Source organism: Sinohyriopsis cumingii, chromosome 5 (assembly GCF_028554795.1).
Source record: "Sinohyriopsis cumingii isolate HCF-2022 chromosome 5, ASM2855479v2, whole genome shotgun sequence".
Lineage (NCBI taxonomy): Eukaryota > Metazoa > Mollusca > Bivalvia > Unionida > Unionidae > Sinohyriopsis > Sinohyriopsis cumingii.
In genome coordinates, this window is record NC_142965.1 from 70,250,456 (window position 1) to 70,269,012 (window position 18,557).

General features: G+C 36.1%; 1 protein-coding gene across 1 annotated transcript in view; it reads left to right on the plus strand.

The window, feature by feature from the left end:
- Positions 1–301: 301 nt before the first annotated feature.
- Positions 302–18,557, plus strand: part of LOC149799393 (uncharacterized) — a 38,943-nt gene continuing 20,687 nt past the window's right edge. Inside the window, exons 1-3 of the mRNA XM_089958733.1 lie at positions 302–486; positions 7,214–7,320; positions 14,998–15,180. Of these exons, the coding sequence (XP_089814859.1) occupies positions 7,230–7,320; positions 14,998–15,180 (274 nt within the window). The 5' untranslated portion in view covers positions 302–486; positions 7,214–7,229. The remainder of the gene's footprint in view (positions 487–7,213; positions 7,321–14,997; positions 15,181–18,557) is intronic.

An 18,557-nucleotide genomic window follows, 5' to 3' on the forward strand; every position in this document is an offset into this window, starting at 1 on the left:
CGAGATTTGGTAGACGGAGGGGCTATCATCTCGCGTAAGGTCAATAGGAGTGATATCGACCTTTACTCTCGTAACATATGTGATGCATTCCACCTGAGGCTAATCAAATGCTTCCTATGTTACTTCACGACTTGACGGTAATGGCCAAGTGATGTTATGATTGATGACTAAAGTGACAATACATCGATGGCATAATTTTATACTACAGAACTAGCCGAGGACATTCCTATTTCTATTATTCATAAAACCAGTCTGCAGTGTTGACTGGTTACCTATCATTTTATTATCGCAGGAACATTTCTTGATAAAGGATGTTACGTATGAGTCCAGAAAAGTATAAGTTGATTCGTTGTTTGTTGACAAAGTGCCTGGCAATCAATTTTTTCCCCTCAGTTTAAAGTTGTAGTATATTCGGATTGCATAAGTAAACAAATGACTTTTTAAAGTAGCTGATTCAGTTATCAATGAGTTCATTCAGCCGAAAAGGTGAGACTCGCTTGTTTTAAGCGGCTTTAGCAAGCCTATACAGTACAGTGCAAAAGCTCTACTGTAGTAGTTCTACAATGTAAGACATAGCAAATGACGCCCAAAACATAAATATCAGCGTTGAGGTCTTACGTGTAAAACACATAAGCTCATGCAAATATAGTCCTAAAATGTAAGACGCCTCCCCTGACATTAGTTTGTGGGATCGACCCCAAAACACGAATGTCAGGGAAGGCGTGTTATACTGTAGTACAATTTGTAGGACTACTGCGAAGAGTAATATCAATACAGTAATTATAACCCTTTCACAATACTACGTTTCGGACGAGTTTCCTTTTCTGATGTCGAAAACTAACAAAAAGACCAAAATAACAACAAACAACAGGTTATCACTCCTGGGTGAATGCCATTTATATCGACTTGGAAGTGGAGATTGGCTTTGGAAAGTCTGAATAATACCATGACAGCATAGGCCTATAAATCAATCGGCCCCTCACCTGTGATACTGACATGGTTTCTACAGGCTTGGGGTGGGGTGGGGACTGATTTATGAGACTAGACATCATGTGCATGTACTTATGGTTTTGATAAACAAAAATGTGAGCATTCAGAATATTTAGTTCTATAATATTAATAATACTCAACTTATTTCCCGTATTGTTTAAAAATAATAACAAGCAAGCAAATGCAACATACATCCGTCTCTTAGAAGTAAGTTTTATACTAAGATTTTTAGAATATATTTTATCTTATTTTGCACTTAACCAATTTAAGCAAGTTCTTTTTTAAAGCTTAAAAGATAAGTCATATTTTTCAAATCAAGTTTAGAGGTATATATGGTTTAGCTATCAAAGCTTATTTAGGGGTATGTAATTTACATACACTAACTACAGTAGGGAAACAATCACTATACTTACAGTTTCAGAAAGCAGCAGCACATCCCCACCCTTTCTGTCGAACTTAAATTTAAAACATAAGTTTCATTATTCCCATTAGATTATAACCAGTGTACAAATTTTAGTCTATAGTGAAATCTATTCTTAGAATAACTTACAAATATTAGTTTCAAACCCTGAACCCTGAAAATATATACATAAGCCCATTTTCAAAATCCTGGATCTCAGTTTGATAATTATCTAAACAATTTTAATCTAAATATCTATATTCTGTTGTTTGGTACTTTAATGAAAATAACATTCTATAGTTGGTATTTTAATTAAAATAACATTATTCTATAGGATTGGTGTTTTAATTTAAATATCATTATTCTCTACTTTGGTATTTTAATTTTTAAAATCAGTATTCTAAAGTTTACATATCTTAATTTAAAATAACATGATTCTATAGGTTATTTTTCATTAAATTAACATTATTCTAAAGTTTTTATTTTGATTGAAATAACTTTATTCTATAATTTTGGTATTTTAATTAAAAATAACTATTGTATACACAAACGAGGTCTCTGTTCCTTGAAGCTTTAATCCTGTTGACATGCCTTTCAGCAACAAATGCAAATAGTTTCCTTTTTTCAGAATTTGTTCCTTTCTTTACTTTTTCTATTTTCTCTAGTAAATTGTTTTAAATCTACAGTCCATTCAGTGAGCCATAACAGATTGGAAATATTGGATGTTAACACCACACTTAGACCTATTTTTTTTTAAACTCGGAGGCATTCTTTTTCCTGCAATTAAGGTGAAGGTACATAACTAGCATGGCTGTTTTGATCCACTAATACCATCATTGTTCAGATTTAAGATTTCTTTAATTCCAGGGATGGTCCTGGCTTTTAAAAAGCTGTCGCCAAAAAAATCGCCAACCTCAATATTTTGTCGCCAATTTTCAAAAAGTGTCACCAAAAAAAGTAGTGTACATTTTTCCAAGTGTTAATTTAGTCTGTTAATGTAACAGGCAATGAAAATTACAAAAGATGGATTAGTTACTACTTTAATTACAACGAGCATTAACAAAATGTTACAAAGTGTTACATGAAGATCCGTCGCGATTTTAGGGCTGCCCACTTGTTGAATGCAGTTTCAAAGTCTAATTTTTCACATCTGTACATGCTGATTCTCATTAAATTCTCGAGAGATGAGATGCAGAGCTTATTTCTGATGTCAGTTTTTATGAGGTTCATCTTACTGAATCCACGTTCACAGTCCTCAGTGCTGGCAGGTGACACCAGTAGTCTCTCAGCAGCCCCCCCCCCTTATGGCTAGCTTCACAAAGCTTGTAGGGAATTGCTTCCTAAATCCCAAGAATGATCACTGAATGCTGTATAAATTTTCTCAACAAGAAAAATAGGATCTCCATTCCCACGAATGAAACTTACACGAGTCAACACCTGGCAATATTGGACCGTATATATAAGCATAAATTCACACCCAATTTAGGGATTCTTTCACTCCTGTATTTTGAGAAATAAATAATTATTATTAATTATGCAAAACTGGTTTTTTTTTTTTTTTTTTTTTGCTATTTCTTGTTGCGGAGTTTAAGTCTCTGCAGCCGTAACACGGGACTGATGGCAAAATGAAAAGATCAATGAGTAAAATGCTGCACTGGCGACAGATGTAATTGTGATTTGAGATTTTTTCCATTTGCTTTGTATTTATACACAGTAGTTGGTACTTCAAAGGTTATCAGTTTTCTATGAAGGTTCAGCAAAACTATTGTAGTGGTATATGTATAAAAAAAAAAAAACAGAAGGATTAGCCATACAATTAATTGTATCTGTTCTATTCGCGTCTTCAGAAGTCGGTCAGTTGTAGGTATAGTGCGGGTAGCATGATTGACTGTATCGCAGCATACAGTAGTACTCGGCCCAGATGTCAGCATAAGCAGATTATGATGTAACAATGCACTGTAAAGATAGGGTTGTCAATAAGAACAAAGGATCGTTTGTGTAACAGATTGATTCCAATGCATTGCTTAGTCAAGTTTGTGGCTTCCTTTCGTTCTGGCTTTAAATTTATTCAGTCCAAATCCATGATTGTATGTACAAATTAAATAACCAAAAAGTATGTCGCCAAAAAAATCGCCAGGTGGGATATTTTTGTCGCCAATAAGGAAAAAAAATCACAATTTGCGACATTGGCGAAGCCCAGGACGATCCCTGAATTCTTTGACAGTTAAAAACTGTGGCTATAATCGATTCACTTCTCACATTATGACATTTTGAAAGTTTGCAGTGAATGCCTCATTTTGGAATTTCTAGATTTTGCGACATAAGCTGAGAGCTTTATTTTCAGGTATTGTGCAACTTGTTTATTACTTGTTTGACAAGAAACTGGTATCTGAGTTACTCCTTGCAGACATCACACACCCTTTTCTGGAAAAGACTCCAGACCTGGTTGGTGTATGTGTTGGCCCAGCAGACCAATACAGGTGTAGGAGCTGACTTATCAGACTAATATACACAACTTGGCAAATTTCTTGTTTGTTGACCATGGTCTATGGTTAAAAGTCAGCTATATTCATAATGGTTTCGTGTATTAGTTTAGATACAGAATATTCATGTATATAGTTTCAGACTAGGGGTCACAGAATCCTGAATTAATAATAATAATAATAAAGAAAAATTGACAGAAAGAAAGAATTTTTCATAAATTTTTAACTTAAAGACAGTCATCAAAATATGAATTGTAAGCAATTAAATTAGTTTCCAGTGCTGATGTGTAGTAATTAAAGGAAAATAATTTCATTAACGATTTTGTTGAGAATATTGATATACTTTCATCATCAGAAAATGATAGAAAGTGTAGAATTGGCATGAAAAATGATTTAATTTGTTAAGTTATTCTACCATATTAAAGATGTAAGATAATTTCCTTGTGACTTCTGCTCATTAATATTTCAATGTTTTAATCAACTTTATGTTCAGTTTTCAGGTAAGATTTCTCACTTGTTAGGTTTTAAATAGGAGTGAAAGGATTCATCCATGTATCAAGGTATCAATATTTTTGTCATACCAATACACATATCGATGCAATGGGTGGAGAGTCAGTATCAAGTGATACTTACCCATTACAAGTTATTTAATATTCAGCAGTTGTATATAACTATTAGTTGTTTACTTTTATTACTCTTTAAATTGAAAATTCATCCGAGACAGACATTGCAGGCACAGGTATTAAAAAGAAAAACCTATCAACAACACCCACTTTCCTTCTACAGTTGACCTAAATTGATATGGTTCTTGTCTCCCTGCCCTCAACTTGCTGATTCCATGTTAATTATCTTATCCCAGCTGCATGTTCAGCAGAAAGGAGACATTTCAAATGTGCTCTCCATCGATAATGATGTACTGTGCTCACCATATAATAACTACTTTTACCCTCTTGATTTGTATCTTATCTACTTTAAATTAATCTTGGTACATTTATGGTACCTACATGCATGTAGCTTGAGATTGAACTGTTGTCTAGATGAATTCAAACAAACTTTAGGTACTGATGCTTATATACGGAACTTTCACCTGTTTGTTGTTTTTTGTTTTATTTTGTTGGCATTAGTGTTATTTTCATCACAAGTTCATTTCTGGAGAAATGAAAACAGATTTTGCCAACTCATTTTTACCAGTCAACATACTTTTCTGCACACTTTTAATAAGTTACTATTGCTCAATATGAATTATATAGACTTATTTTTTATCACAGAATGAGTTCACAATATTGTCCAAATCAAATTCAGAGCAATGTTCAAATACTTTCATGATTTATATTTGCATCATTACCAATTTAATGTAAACACTTTTACCAATCAAAACAGGGCACTGTTCATTTGCCAATCAATTGTAGTGCTTACATGCACACTCAGAAGAATGTGGTTTCTAGAAAGTACATCAGAGTAGCAATCTAAGGGGCAGTCCTGGTCATAAAATAAGGACTAACTGTTAAATATTTACATGACTTCATGTGTGTTTACTTCAGTCTAAACCAACAAGTTGTTGTGTGCCATTTTCTTATCTGAAATGACTGGTGTATCAGAGTGCATCTTATCTGACATGACTGGTGCATCAGAGTGCATCTTATCTGACATGACTGGTGCATCAGAGTATATCTTATCTGACATGACTGGTGCATCAGAGTACATCTTATCTGACATGGCTGGTGTATCAGAGTGCATCTTATCTGACATGACTGGTGTATCAGAGTTGCATCTTATCTGACATGACTGGTGTATCAGAGTGCATCTTATCTGACATGACTAATGCATCAGTCTTAACTGACATGACTGGTGCATCAGAATGCATCTTATCTGACATGACTGGTGTATCAGAGTTGCATCTTATCTGACATGACTGGTGTATCAGAGTGCATCTTATCTGACATGACTAATGCATCAGAGTGTCTTAACTGATGTGACTGGTGCATCAGAGTGCATCTTGTCTGACATGAATGGTGTATCAGAGTGCATCTTATCTGACATGACTGGTGTATCAGAGTACATCTTATCTGACATGACTTGTGTATCAGAGTGTGTCTTATCTGACATGACTGGTGTATCAGAGTACATCTTATCTGACATGACTGGTGCATCAGAATGCATCTTATCTGACATGGCTGGTGTATCAGAGTACATCTTATCTGACATGACTGGTGCATCAGAATGCATCTTATCTGACATGACTGTGGGCAGCCACCAGTCATGTCAGGAAAAAAAGCAGACAGCAAATTGTTTATTCTAAACTGAGTCAAGCCTTTAGCTATGTTGCAGATTTGCCATTGCTGATGGACGATGAAAAGTGAAGTGACTTGGGGGGAAAATGAGGTTCATCAAGGGGATGCATTATAGGGATAAACAGTGCATCCTTTGAGAATTTTGTGCATATTTGACCTGGAAGCTCAGATCCTAGTAATTTATCTTTAAGAACGAAGTTAAGTTTAAAGTAATTGATATAAATGAAACTTTTTCTTCTTCTTTTATTTGTTAAAAGTTTTACTCATTCATATTTTGTACTGGTAAAATGCTATCATATTTCTATGAGATTATTATCAAGCAACAATAAAGTCATCTTTCCTAAACATTCCATCAATTTTGGATCCTAATTGCCCAACAGATTTGGAGACAAATGGTTATTTGCAGAATCGACAGGTAGACATAGCGACATCACTGGAAACAAATCATGAAACAAAAAGGTGAGACAGAACAACATTTTTTAACCAGATAGATGGAAAGACAAAGATACTAATATTGGTGGATTGCTAAATAGATTGGGGACCTGTGTCAGTTATATGCTTGGAGCATCCCCTTATATTTTATTCACATTGTATATGATATTTTGTTAAGCATCTCTTAATTCTAGATATCATTAAATCTGTAGATACATTTGGTCAAGGTGAAAAATATTTAAAACTTTACCTGACATGTATGAATCTTCCTCAACCTGAAATGCTAATTAATATCTATGTATGTACTATACCAGGCCTATCCTACCTATTGTCATACTCACTAAATGGTAAGCCTAGGGGGTCTAGCATGTCAGTATGATTAAAGGAGGGATTTTGGATGATTTAGATTTTGTGCAGAAAAATGGCATTAAACCCTCTAACAAAAAAAAGTCACTTTGGTAGATGCTAGCCTGAAGTTCAGATCCCAAGTGACTGAAGATTGACTCATGTCTGTTCATGTGTACTGAAAGTATACTGCATAAAATATGTTCAAATAACTAACCTCATATTAGAAGACTATTAGAGTGATGCCTGTAAGTCAGTTACATTTCTTTCAGTTTGGGGCTATTAGACATGGAAGAATATGTGAGCTGTTGGTGGAGGGATTGGCTTTTTACCAGTTTGCTGGTCATCACAACTATAATCATCAAATTTGAAACCATAGGTAAGGTTGGGCAGTTTTGTTTTCTACAGGACAGTGTTCTGTGTGTGTGTGTGTGTGTGTGTGTTAGTGTGTGTGTGTGCAGTTTCCTTACATTTTCCATAATCTAGAATTAGGTCACAGTGTTAATGTTCACTGTGCGATGTATGCAATCATCCCATCAATCCGATTTAATGTTATTAAAAATACCTCAAAAATTGTCTCCTAATTGCCTTATGTCAATAAAATCACTGTAAAGTTGGGTAAATGAAACCTTGATATATCACTCTTTTTATCCTCAAAAACAGTGCATAGTGCCCTGAAATTTGGTTAAAAGTGATGAAATTCATAACTTAAATAAAGTTGTATATTTGGTTAAATTCTCAGTAATATGTTAAGTAACAATATACAATCAAATAATTATCAAATAATAGGTCAGTAATGCCTCCTGGTGGCAATACCTTAGGAAATAATATCAAATAAACAAGTTTTGTTGAGTGAAATTTGTTTTCACATTTGTCATGTATCAGGATATTCAAAATACAATATGCCTTGTATTCAGTTGTGAAAAGTATCAGTTAACTGTCACAGCGATGCCTACGAGTGTTTCCGTGAGAACCTAATGAAGTACTGACAGTGTTTTGATCTCTGACTTTTAGGATTATTGGCTGCATTGTTAGAATCGGTTGAAAATTGATCTGCATTGTGTTATCATGTTAATTATTCTTTTGTATCAGATCAAGTAAAGGGTGTAGAATACATAAAGTTAAAAGTCATTTATCAGTGGCTTATATGTGATCAGTGATAGCAAAGGAACCAAGTGAATGGCATTTACTAGGTGCATGAAAGCTTCTTTTCACAGATTTCATGTTGGTTATGGAAACCAGCTCTGTTGACCTAGTGGTTAGAGCATCCACCCTGGATATGGGAGTTTACGGGTTGGAAATGCCGAGTCATACCAAAGACTTATAAAATGGTACTAACAGCTCAGCCTCGCTAGGCTCTCAGCATTCAGAGGTTAGTGTTAGGACTAGTCAGCCTGATGTCAGAATCCAAAGTTTATAGTTAAAATTCACAAATTGGTGCTCATATGTTTGCTCAAACATTAGCATTAATTTCTCTAAGTTGCAATGAAATCACAGGATTGTTTTGCTAAGATAGCAGTTTAGTTTATAAAGTAGAGTTTCAAAATTTTCTTTTCTAAATATGGAATGTTTTTTTACTCTGAATCAAAAGTAACATTAGAATGTATCCACATTCACATGCAAGAAAGGATTGACGTATGCATACAGTATATTCTAATTTCCCCTTTACAAATTTCCTATATAAATGGCATGTAATCAGCAGTCACCTGTCATTGGGGGTCAGAAACCATGCATTACTTAACCAGGTAGTTGTTTCATCTTGCCTTCTGCGGCCACTGGAGTGAATCAGCATTGACTGCTCCAAGTATGCAAATTAAACTTTGTTTGATGAGTGAGGCATGGCATATATTAAGGTATATTACTGGAATCAGTATTTATATTTGATTGTACTTCATAATCCAGTAAAACATGAAGGAATCCATATGCCTGGCTTTGAAAGCAAGGCAGTTTTTAACCTGAAAGATGCATACTGTACTAGTGATATCCCTTACGGTTTAGTAATCTGAGTCTCCTCTGGCCCTTCCCACCCTATTTTAATATTTGGACATTTATGTTGGGGTGTAAGGTTGGAGTCGCTTGCCTATATTGAAAAAATTGGAATTCGTTTCCACTGTGCCCAGGTGGAATATGGCAGCTGCTTACCAGCCAACCTCACAGATTTAATCGATGTTACGTTGAGTCATATCTGCATAAAGTCAATAATCTAATCATTTAATTTCTGAGAATTGCAAGTATATATAATCGTTGTATCTTTAATTTGCTTACAGACAAGATGAAACTACAGCATTGATGAAATCTGACCTCGTATTCACACACAATCTTGCAACCTACATGTCCATGTAGTCATGATATAAAAAATTAACCCCTTCCCAATGTTGTTATATAAAAATTCTGATATTAAATGATGTGATGTGATTTAGCTTTAACAGTTTTTTTAGTCATATCGCTATGATGTCTGCAATGTGGCAGTTTATAATGGTGTCTACCACTGGGGCATCATGCCGCAGACATGTAGCATAACTAATATTAAATGAAAATCACTTACTGTTTGTGAAAGAACAAAAGGACACATAATTCTCAACATATTTATTCCGAGAACAGTAAACAGAAATCTGTTGCTGTCACAGTAATTTGGAGAAAGTCAGATTTATCAAGAATGGAGCGCATTGCAATAGTAGCTTAGTTGTATCATGTGACTACCACGTTGATGTGTTCTCTGCCTGATAAATCTGGCTTTATTGTGGAAAATTTGAATTCCATCTTTTTGATAGTCAATTGACTCTGACCCAACAACCCAGCATAAATGTCCAAATATCACAAATGGGTTGAAAAGGATCAAAGGAAACAAGGTTTAATATTTTAGGTGCCACTAAAAATAGCCCCAGGAAGCTTCTTTTTATTCAATAATCATCAAAGGTTGCAAACAAAAGCCAACTGTCTTTTGATCTCAGTGAGATTGAGTTGAGCAACTGCTTAATCGATCAATAATTTAAGTATGAACACATTTTCATGCCTAACAGAAACTAAGTATTTTGTTTCACTGTATGTATATAGTATGCCTGAGGTATGTATATAATATGTCTACTGTATGTATGTGTATATAAAATATGTATATTGTATGTATATAATATGCCTACTGTGTGCATATAATATGCCAACTGTGTGTATATAATATGCCTACTGTATGTATATAATATGCCTACTATATACAAATAATATGCCTGCTGTAAATATATAATATGCCTACTGTATGTATATACTGTAGTATGTGCCTACTGTATGTATATAAGATGCCTGCTGTGTGTATATAATATGCCTACTTTATGCATATAATATGCCTGCTGTATGTATATAATATGCCTTCTGTGTATATAATATGCCTACTGAATGTATATACTGTAATATGCCTACTATATATATATATATATATATATATATATATATATATATATATATATATATATATATATGCCTACTGTATGTATATACTGTAATATGCCTGCTGCATGTATACAATATGCCTACTATGTGTATATAATATCCTACACCATGGATATAATATGCCTACTGTGTGTATATAATATGCCTACTGTGTGTACATAATATGCCTAATATGTGCATATAATATGCCTACTGTATGTATATACTGTAATATGCCTACTGTATTTATATGATATGCCTACTCTATGTATATACTGTAATATGCCTACTGTATTTATATGATATGCCTAGTGTATGTATATACTGTAATATTGGTTGATGTTAGAATTGATATGGGTTTGGGTTGGATGTTAGACATAATGTGGCTGTGGGTTGGATGTTAGATGAGATGTGGCTATGGTTGGATGTTAGATGTGATGTGGCTATGGTTGGATGTTAGATGATGTGGCTATGGTTGGATGTTAGATGAGATGTGGCTACGGTTGAATGTTAGATGATGTGGCTATGGTTGGATGTTAGATGTGATGTGGCTATGGTTGGATGTTAGATGTGATGTGGCTATGGTTGGATGTTAGATGTGATGTGGCTATGGTTGAATGTTAGATGTGATGTGGCTATGGTTGGATGTTAGATGAGATGTGGCTATGGTTGGATGTTAGATGTGATGTGGCTATGGTTGGATGTTAGATGTGATGTGGCTATGGTTGGATGTTAGATGTGATGTGGCTATGGTTGGATGTTAGATGTGATGTGGCTCTGGTTGGATGTTAGATGTGATGTGGCTATGGTTGGATGTTAGATGATGTGGCTATGGTTGTCTGTTAGATGTGATGTGGCTATGGTTGGATGTTAGATGATGTGGCTATGGTTGGATGTTAGATGTGATGTGGCTATGGTTGGATGTTAGATGAGATGTGGCTATGGTTGGATGTTAGATGAGATGTGGCTATGGTTGAATGTTAGATGTGATGTGGCTATGGTTGGATGTTAGATGATGTGGCTATGGTTGGATGTTAGATGTGATGTGGCTATGGTTGGATGTTAGATGTGATGTGGCTATGGTTGGATGTTAGATGATGTGGCTATGGTTGAATGTTAGATGATGTGGCTATGGTCGGATGTTAGATGTGATGTGGCTATGGTTGTCTGTTAGATGTGATGTGGCTATGGTTGTCTGTTAGATGTGATGTGGCTATGGTTGGATGTTAGATGATGTGGCTATGGTTGGATGTTAGATGTGATGTGGCTATGGTCGGATGTTAGATGTGATGTGGCTATGGTTGGATGTTGGATGTGATGTGGCTATGGTTGGATGTTAGATGATGTGGCTATGGTTGGATGTTAGATGATGTGGCTATGGTTGGATGTTAGATGTGATGTGGCTATGGTCGGATGTTAGATGTGATGTGGCTATGGTTGGATGTTAGATGTGATGTGGCTATGGTTGGATGTTAGATGTGATGTGGCTATGGTTGGATGTTAGATGTGATGTGGCTATGGTCGGATGTTAGATGATGTGGCTATGGTTGAATGTTAGATGTGATGTGGCTATGGTTGAATGTTAGATGTGATGTGGCTATGGTTGGATGTTAGATGTGATGTGGCTATGGTTGGATGTTAGATGATGTGGCTATGGTTGGATGTTAGATGATGTGGCTATGGTCGGATGTTAGATGTGATGTGGCTATGGTCGGATGTTAGATGTGATGTGGCTATGGTTGGATGTTAGATGTGATGTGGCTATGGTTGGATGTTAGATGTGATGTGGCTATGGTCGGATGTTAGATGAGATGTGGCTATGGTTGGATGTTAGATGTGATGTGGCTATGGTTGGATGTTAGATGTGATGTGGCTATGGTTGGATGTTAGATGATGTGGCTATGGTTGGATGTTAGATGTGATGTGGCTATGGTCGGATGTTAGATGTGATGTGGCTATGGTTGGATGTTAGATGTGATGTGGCTATGGTCGGATGTTAGATGAGATGTGGCTATGGTTAGATGTGATGTGGCTATGGTCGGATGTTAGATGTGATGTGGCTATGGTTGAATGTTAGATGTGATGTGGCTATGGTTGGATGTTAGATGAGATGTGGCTATGGTTGGATGTTAGATGTGATGTGGCTATGGTTGGATGTTAGATGTGATGTGGCTATGGTTGGATGTTAGATGTGATGTGGCTATGGTTGGATGTTAGATGTGATGTGGCTATGGTTGGATGTTAGATGTGATGTGGCTGTGGTTGGATGTTAGATGATGTGGCTATGGTTGGATGTTAGATGATGTGGCTATGGTTGGATGTTAGATGTGATGTGGCTATGGTTGGATGTTAGATGTGATGTGGCTATGGTTGGATGTTAGATGATGTGGCTATGGTTGGATGTTAGATGATGTGGCTATGGTTGGATGTTAGTTGTGATGTGGCTATGGTTGGATGTTAGATGTGATGTGGCTATGGTTGGATGTTAGATGTGATGTGGCTATGGTTGGATGTTAGATGTGATGTGGCTATGGTTGGATGTTAGATGTGATGTGGCTATGGTTGGATGTTAGATGTGATGTGGCTATGGTTGGATGTTAGATATGATGTGGCTATGGTTGGATGTTAGATGTGATGTGGCTATGGTTGGATGTTAGATGTGATGTGGCTATGGTTGGATGTTAGATGTGATGTGGCTATGGTTGGATGTTAGATGATGTGGCTATGGTTGGATGTTAGATGATGTGGCTATGGTTGGATGTTAGATGTGATGTGGCTGTGGTTGGATGTTAGATGTGATGTGGCTATGGTTGGATGTTAGATGATGTGGCTATGGTTGGATGTTAGATATGATGTGGCTATGGTTGGATGTTAGATGTGATGTGGCTATGGTTGGATGTTAGATGTGATGTGGCTATGGTTGGATGTTAGATGTGATGTGGCTATGGTTGGATGTTAGATGTGATGTGGCTATGGTTGGATGTTAGATGATGTGGCTATGGTTGGATGTTAGATGATGTGGCAATGGTTGGATGTTAGATGTGATGTGGCTATGGTTGTATGTTAGATGTGATGTGGCTATGGTTGGATGTTAGATGATGTGGCTATGGTTGGATGTTAGATGTGATGTGGCTATGGTTGGATGTTAGATGTGATGTGGCTATAGTTGGATGTTAGATGTGATGTGGCTATGGTCGGATGTTAGATGTGATGTGGCTATGGTCGGATGTTAGATGTGATGTGGCTATGGTTGGATGTTAGATGTGATGTGGCTATGGTTGGATGTTAGATGTGATGTGGCTATGGTCGGATGTTAGATGTGATGTGGCTATGGTTGGATGTTAGATGTGATGTGGCTATGGTTGGATGTTAGATGTGATGTGGCTATGGTTGGATGTTAGATGTGATGTGGCTATGGTCAGATGTTAGATGTGATGTGGCTATGGTTGGATGTTAGATGATGTGGCTATGGTCGGATGTTAGATGAGATGTGGCTATGGTTGGATGTTAGATGTGATGTGGCTATGGTTGGATGTTAGATGATGTGGCTATGGTTGAATGTTAGATGATGTGGCTATGGTTGGATGTTAGATGATGTGGCTATGGTTGGATGTTAGATGATGTGGCTATGGTTGGATGTTAGATGAGATGTGGCTATGGTTGGATGTTAGATGTGATGTGGCTATGGTTGTCTGTTAGATGTGATGTGGCTATGGTTGGATGTTAGATGATGTGGCTATGGTTGAATGTTAGATGATCTGGCTATGGTTGAATGTTAGATGATGTGGCTATGGTTGGATGTTAGATGATGTGGCTATGGTTGGATGTTAGATGATGTGGCTATGGTTGGATGTTAGATGATGTGGCTATGGTTGGATGTTAGATGATGTGGCTATGGTTGGATGTTAGATGTGATGTGGCTATGGTTGTCTGTTAGATGTGATGTGGCTATGGTTGGATGTTAGATGTGATGTGGCTATGGTTGGATGTTAGATGATGTGGCTATGGTTGAATGTTAGATGATGTGGCTATGGTCGGATGTTAGATGTGATGTGGCTATGGTCGGATGTTAGATGTGATGTGGCTATGGTCGGATGTTAGATGTGATGTGGCTATGGTCGGATGTTAGATGTGATGTGGCTATGGTTGGATGTTAGATGTGATGTGGCTATGGTCGGATGTTAGATGTGATGTGGCTATGGTCGGATGTTAGATGTGATGTGGCTATGGTTGGATGTTAGATGTGATGTGGCTATGGTTGGATGTTAGATGTGATGTGGCTATGGTTGGATGTTAGATGTGATGTGGCTATGGTTGGATGTTAGATGTGATGTGGCTATGGTCGGATGTTAGATGTGATGTGGCTATGGTTGGATGTTAGATGTGATGTGGCTATGGTTGGATGTTAGATGTGATATTCTCTTTGGTGGATGATATCTTTGACTTGGCTATTAGTGGATGTTAGCTATAATATTGCTTTTGGTTAGATGTTAGCTATGATAAGGGTATTGGTTAGACGTTAGCTGCGATATGGCTATTGTTTGATTGTATTTTCAGATCAGAAATTAAGCATTAAATCTCAAAAAGAATTCTAAGTACGTGTAGTTTTGTTCAAACAATTTATTTCTTGCTTTAGAGTGCTCAGAGGATGTAGATTTTATGAAAGTATTTGCTGCCAACACTAAATGGAATGGATGGTATGTCTACGAAGGAAACCAGTACTTCTGCATCATGTACATCCATTCAGAGCATTATAGCAAAGACAATGCCATCTTAGCCACATTTAGAGATTTGAAGGGGACCACAATGGACCTTGATGGTAAATCACACAAAAATCTAATGCACAAACATGAAAGAATATGTCATGTTAGATTTTCATGATCTTTCTGATTTTGTCCACTGACCTCTGTGAATGTGATGAAGTAGAGGAGAGTTTATAATGTGCATATATATAAGCACATACACCTTGATCTTGACTATTCTTTCTTCCTAGACAACAGTTTGCAGCAAGTTTCATCACACGTAGCCCCAGGGGAGTGGGGAGGGTGTAACTGTGTATATATAGTGACATTAATTTACAGTCTTGGTGGTGTTTTTGCAGTTAGATCAACTTTTCTTTTGCACACTGTATAAATACTGTTAAACATGTACCTGGAGTCATGAACAGTGGTGAGGGGATTCATCTTGATAACTGCTACACCCTCATCACAAAAGAAAGTCACTGATTGCTTCAAAGACCTTGCTGAAAATGTTTTGTTTCAGTTTTATTTCTTGATGCCTGTGCATCTGTAGTAGTATCACACCCATATAAACTAAAGAAGGTTACTGAGACCTGTAGTTCACCTTTTCCTGGCATAAGTTTAGTTTTTGTATTGGCATATATGTCATAACCCATATTTTTGACACATTGTGTATACATGATGTTATAACTAGATTCATGAAAATTGGTGACTGATTTATTTTGATGTGTACTACACTCCTGTAAAAAAAGGTGATAGCTTTGACCCATATTTCATGATTGCTGACACAGGTTTAATCCCAAGCAGTGTTCATCAGACTAGATGATTATATAGCTCTCAAACAGAACTACATCATCACAACAATAGGTCACTGTGACCTACATTTAATATTGTACTGTCTTATGTTTTGCGTTTTAGCTGATGTTTGCAGAGGTACTTATGCCTCCTGTAAAATAATGTTATACCTGGAATCATGAAACTTGGAGAGATAAAATAGGTTGATGAGTACTTATCCTTCATCTTAAAAGTTGGTCACTGTGACCCAGATTTCATGCTTCACTGACTTTGGGTGAAGTTTGTGTTTTTACTGTTGATGCTCGAATCATTGAATTAGATGATTATATAAATCTCTCTTAGTACAACACTCTTACATAAAATGTCACAATAAGATAAGAAGATAAGAATTCTTTATTTCAGATTACAAAGTCCATACCTACATGACCTACATTCCATACTTTACTAGTCTTGGCTACATTTTTATATTTTAGCTCATTGACCACACATGTTTTGCATGCTTTGTACAACTATCCTGTCTTAGAATCATACAACTTGGCGAGGATATGCATCTAGATGAACACTACTCTTTCATTTAAATAATAAATCATTTTAGACTTTATTTTATAATTCACTGAATTTTAAATTAAATTTAAATTTTGTGTTTGATGTTCAGAATGGGTGATGATGTGGATCTCTATTTACTACCATGGCCTTATCTCAAAGGAAGCTAATTATGGCTTCATGTTTGATCATTTTCTGGCTTTTGGTTGACCTTTGCATTCTGTTCATGACCTTGGGAGTTTTGGGCTTTCTATTTGCATACAATCCTACTGAGAATCAATGAAACTTGTTCATTGGATACATCTTGATATCATTTCTACATCCAGATTGCAAAAAGAGGTTTTTGTGACTTATTTTTCATGCTTCCAAGACTTTATTGAAATTTTATGCTTAAAGTTAATTTATTGAATATTTTTTTGTTGTTTCATCATAAAAGTAAATAATTGAAAACGTTTCTGTTAGTACTATATCATGTAGTACTTTACATTACAAAGACCTACCGTGACCTACATTTTATCCTTTACTAACATGTGTTAAGTATTTTCATTTATGACTACATACATTTTTCTGTGTTGTGTACATCCTAGCCCTTACAGGATGCTGGATGTTTGTTTTTTTTTGCCAGTGTGGTGGGAAGTAGGAATAAATATGTTTATAATTATTTAATGGTAAACTTGCCATATTTATTGCTATATATTGTATATTGTGATAGGTTGCCATCAGCAGTTTAACTGTATTAAAGATGTGAGTTAGGAATTAGATGAACAGAATGCATGCTGCATGCTGCATGCTTTTTATTTGCATCCTCCTATGTAGTGGTTTATCAAGGTAGTTATTATGCATGTACTATGGATGTACTCCTGGCTGTGTCACTCCAAATTTACTCCAAACCTGTAATGAACTATGGATGTACTCCTGGCTGTGTCACTCCAAATTTACTCCAAACCTGTGATGAACTATGGATCCGATGTACTCCTGGCTGTGTCACTCCAAATTTACTCAAAACCTGTGATGAACTATGGTTGTACTCCTGGCTGTGTCACTCCAAATTTACTCCAAACCTGTAATGAACTATGGATGTACTCCTGGCTGTGTCATTCCAAATATACTCCAGATCTGTGACTTTAACCCGGTACACTCTAATTTTGGAAGGCATTGTGGTTGCATCTTCTAAACAGAAGAAATAGAGCAATTTCCACGTGCAAGGAAAATATTATCTAGAACAAGTCCTAATATGAGAGCAAAGATGACTAACAACCATATCCTTCACACTGTACCTCCTGCAGGTGAATAACAGCTGCCACAGAGAAGAATGCTCATTTCTGTGTGTGATAACGAAATTATTAAAAACACCCACAACCCTTTCTGATTTTGTGCTAATTCTCTTTTATCCTGTCACATTCAGTCACTGATGACATATTATCAGCATAAAAGGAGACATTCCAGATTTGTTCTCCATGTTTGATTTAAGTACATTACTAATCATTTAATAGCCTCTTTTGTGTAAAGTTTCTCCTTTGCTTTGCACTATTTCTTTTTGGTTAGGATGCCAATACATTTGGTGTCATGTAGTGAATAAGGTACAATTGGTGCTGATTGGCAGTTATTGTTTACCTCTGGACTTGAGCAAACAATACCCATCAGTCACAATTGAATAACATATTTCATTGCACATCACACCATGAGTATAGCCCTCATACTCAAATTATGTAGACAAAACGTGAAGTGACATCAAAGTGGATATGTAATGGTCAGTAAAATACTTAAATCACACAAAATGGCATACAGAACAAATCTGGAATGTCTTCTTTAGGTTGATATGTATTATAAGTGGCTGAGCATACTGATGGGATAAAAAATCAGGATGGAATTGGCAAAGGGGCTGTCAGATTTCAAACTCTGTGAGTTATTCATCTTGTGTTTGCTAAGTTGTAGAAGGTGAGTGGGTGCTGCCAATAATATTTCTTGGTTACTGACATAAATAAATGCACGTGCCTGATACCACAGTCTCAGACAAATTCTCAATTTAAATAATAAAAAGGTAAACAACCAATAATTATTTACGACTTTGAAGATTAAAGTAACTTGCATAAATTCTTAATTTAAAGAATAAAAAGGT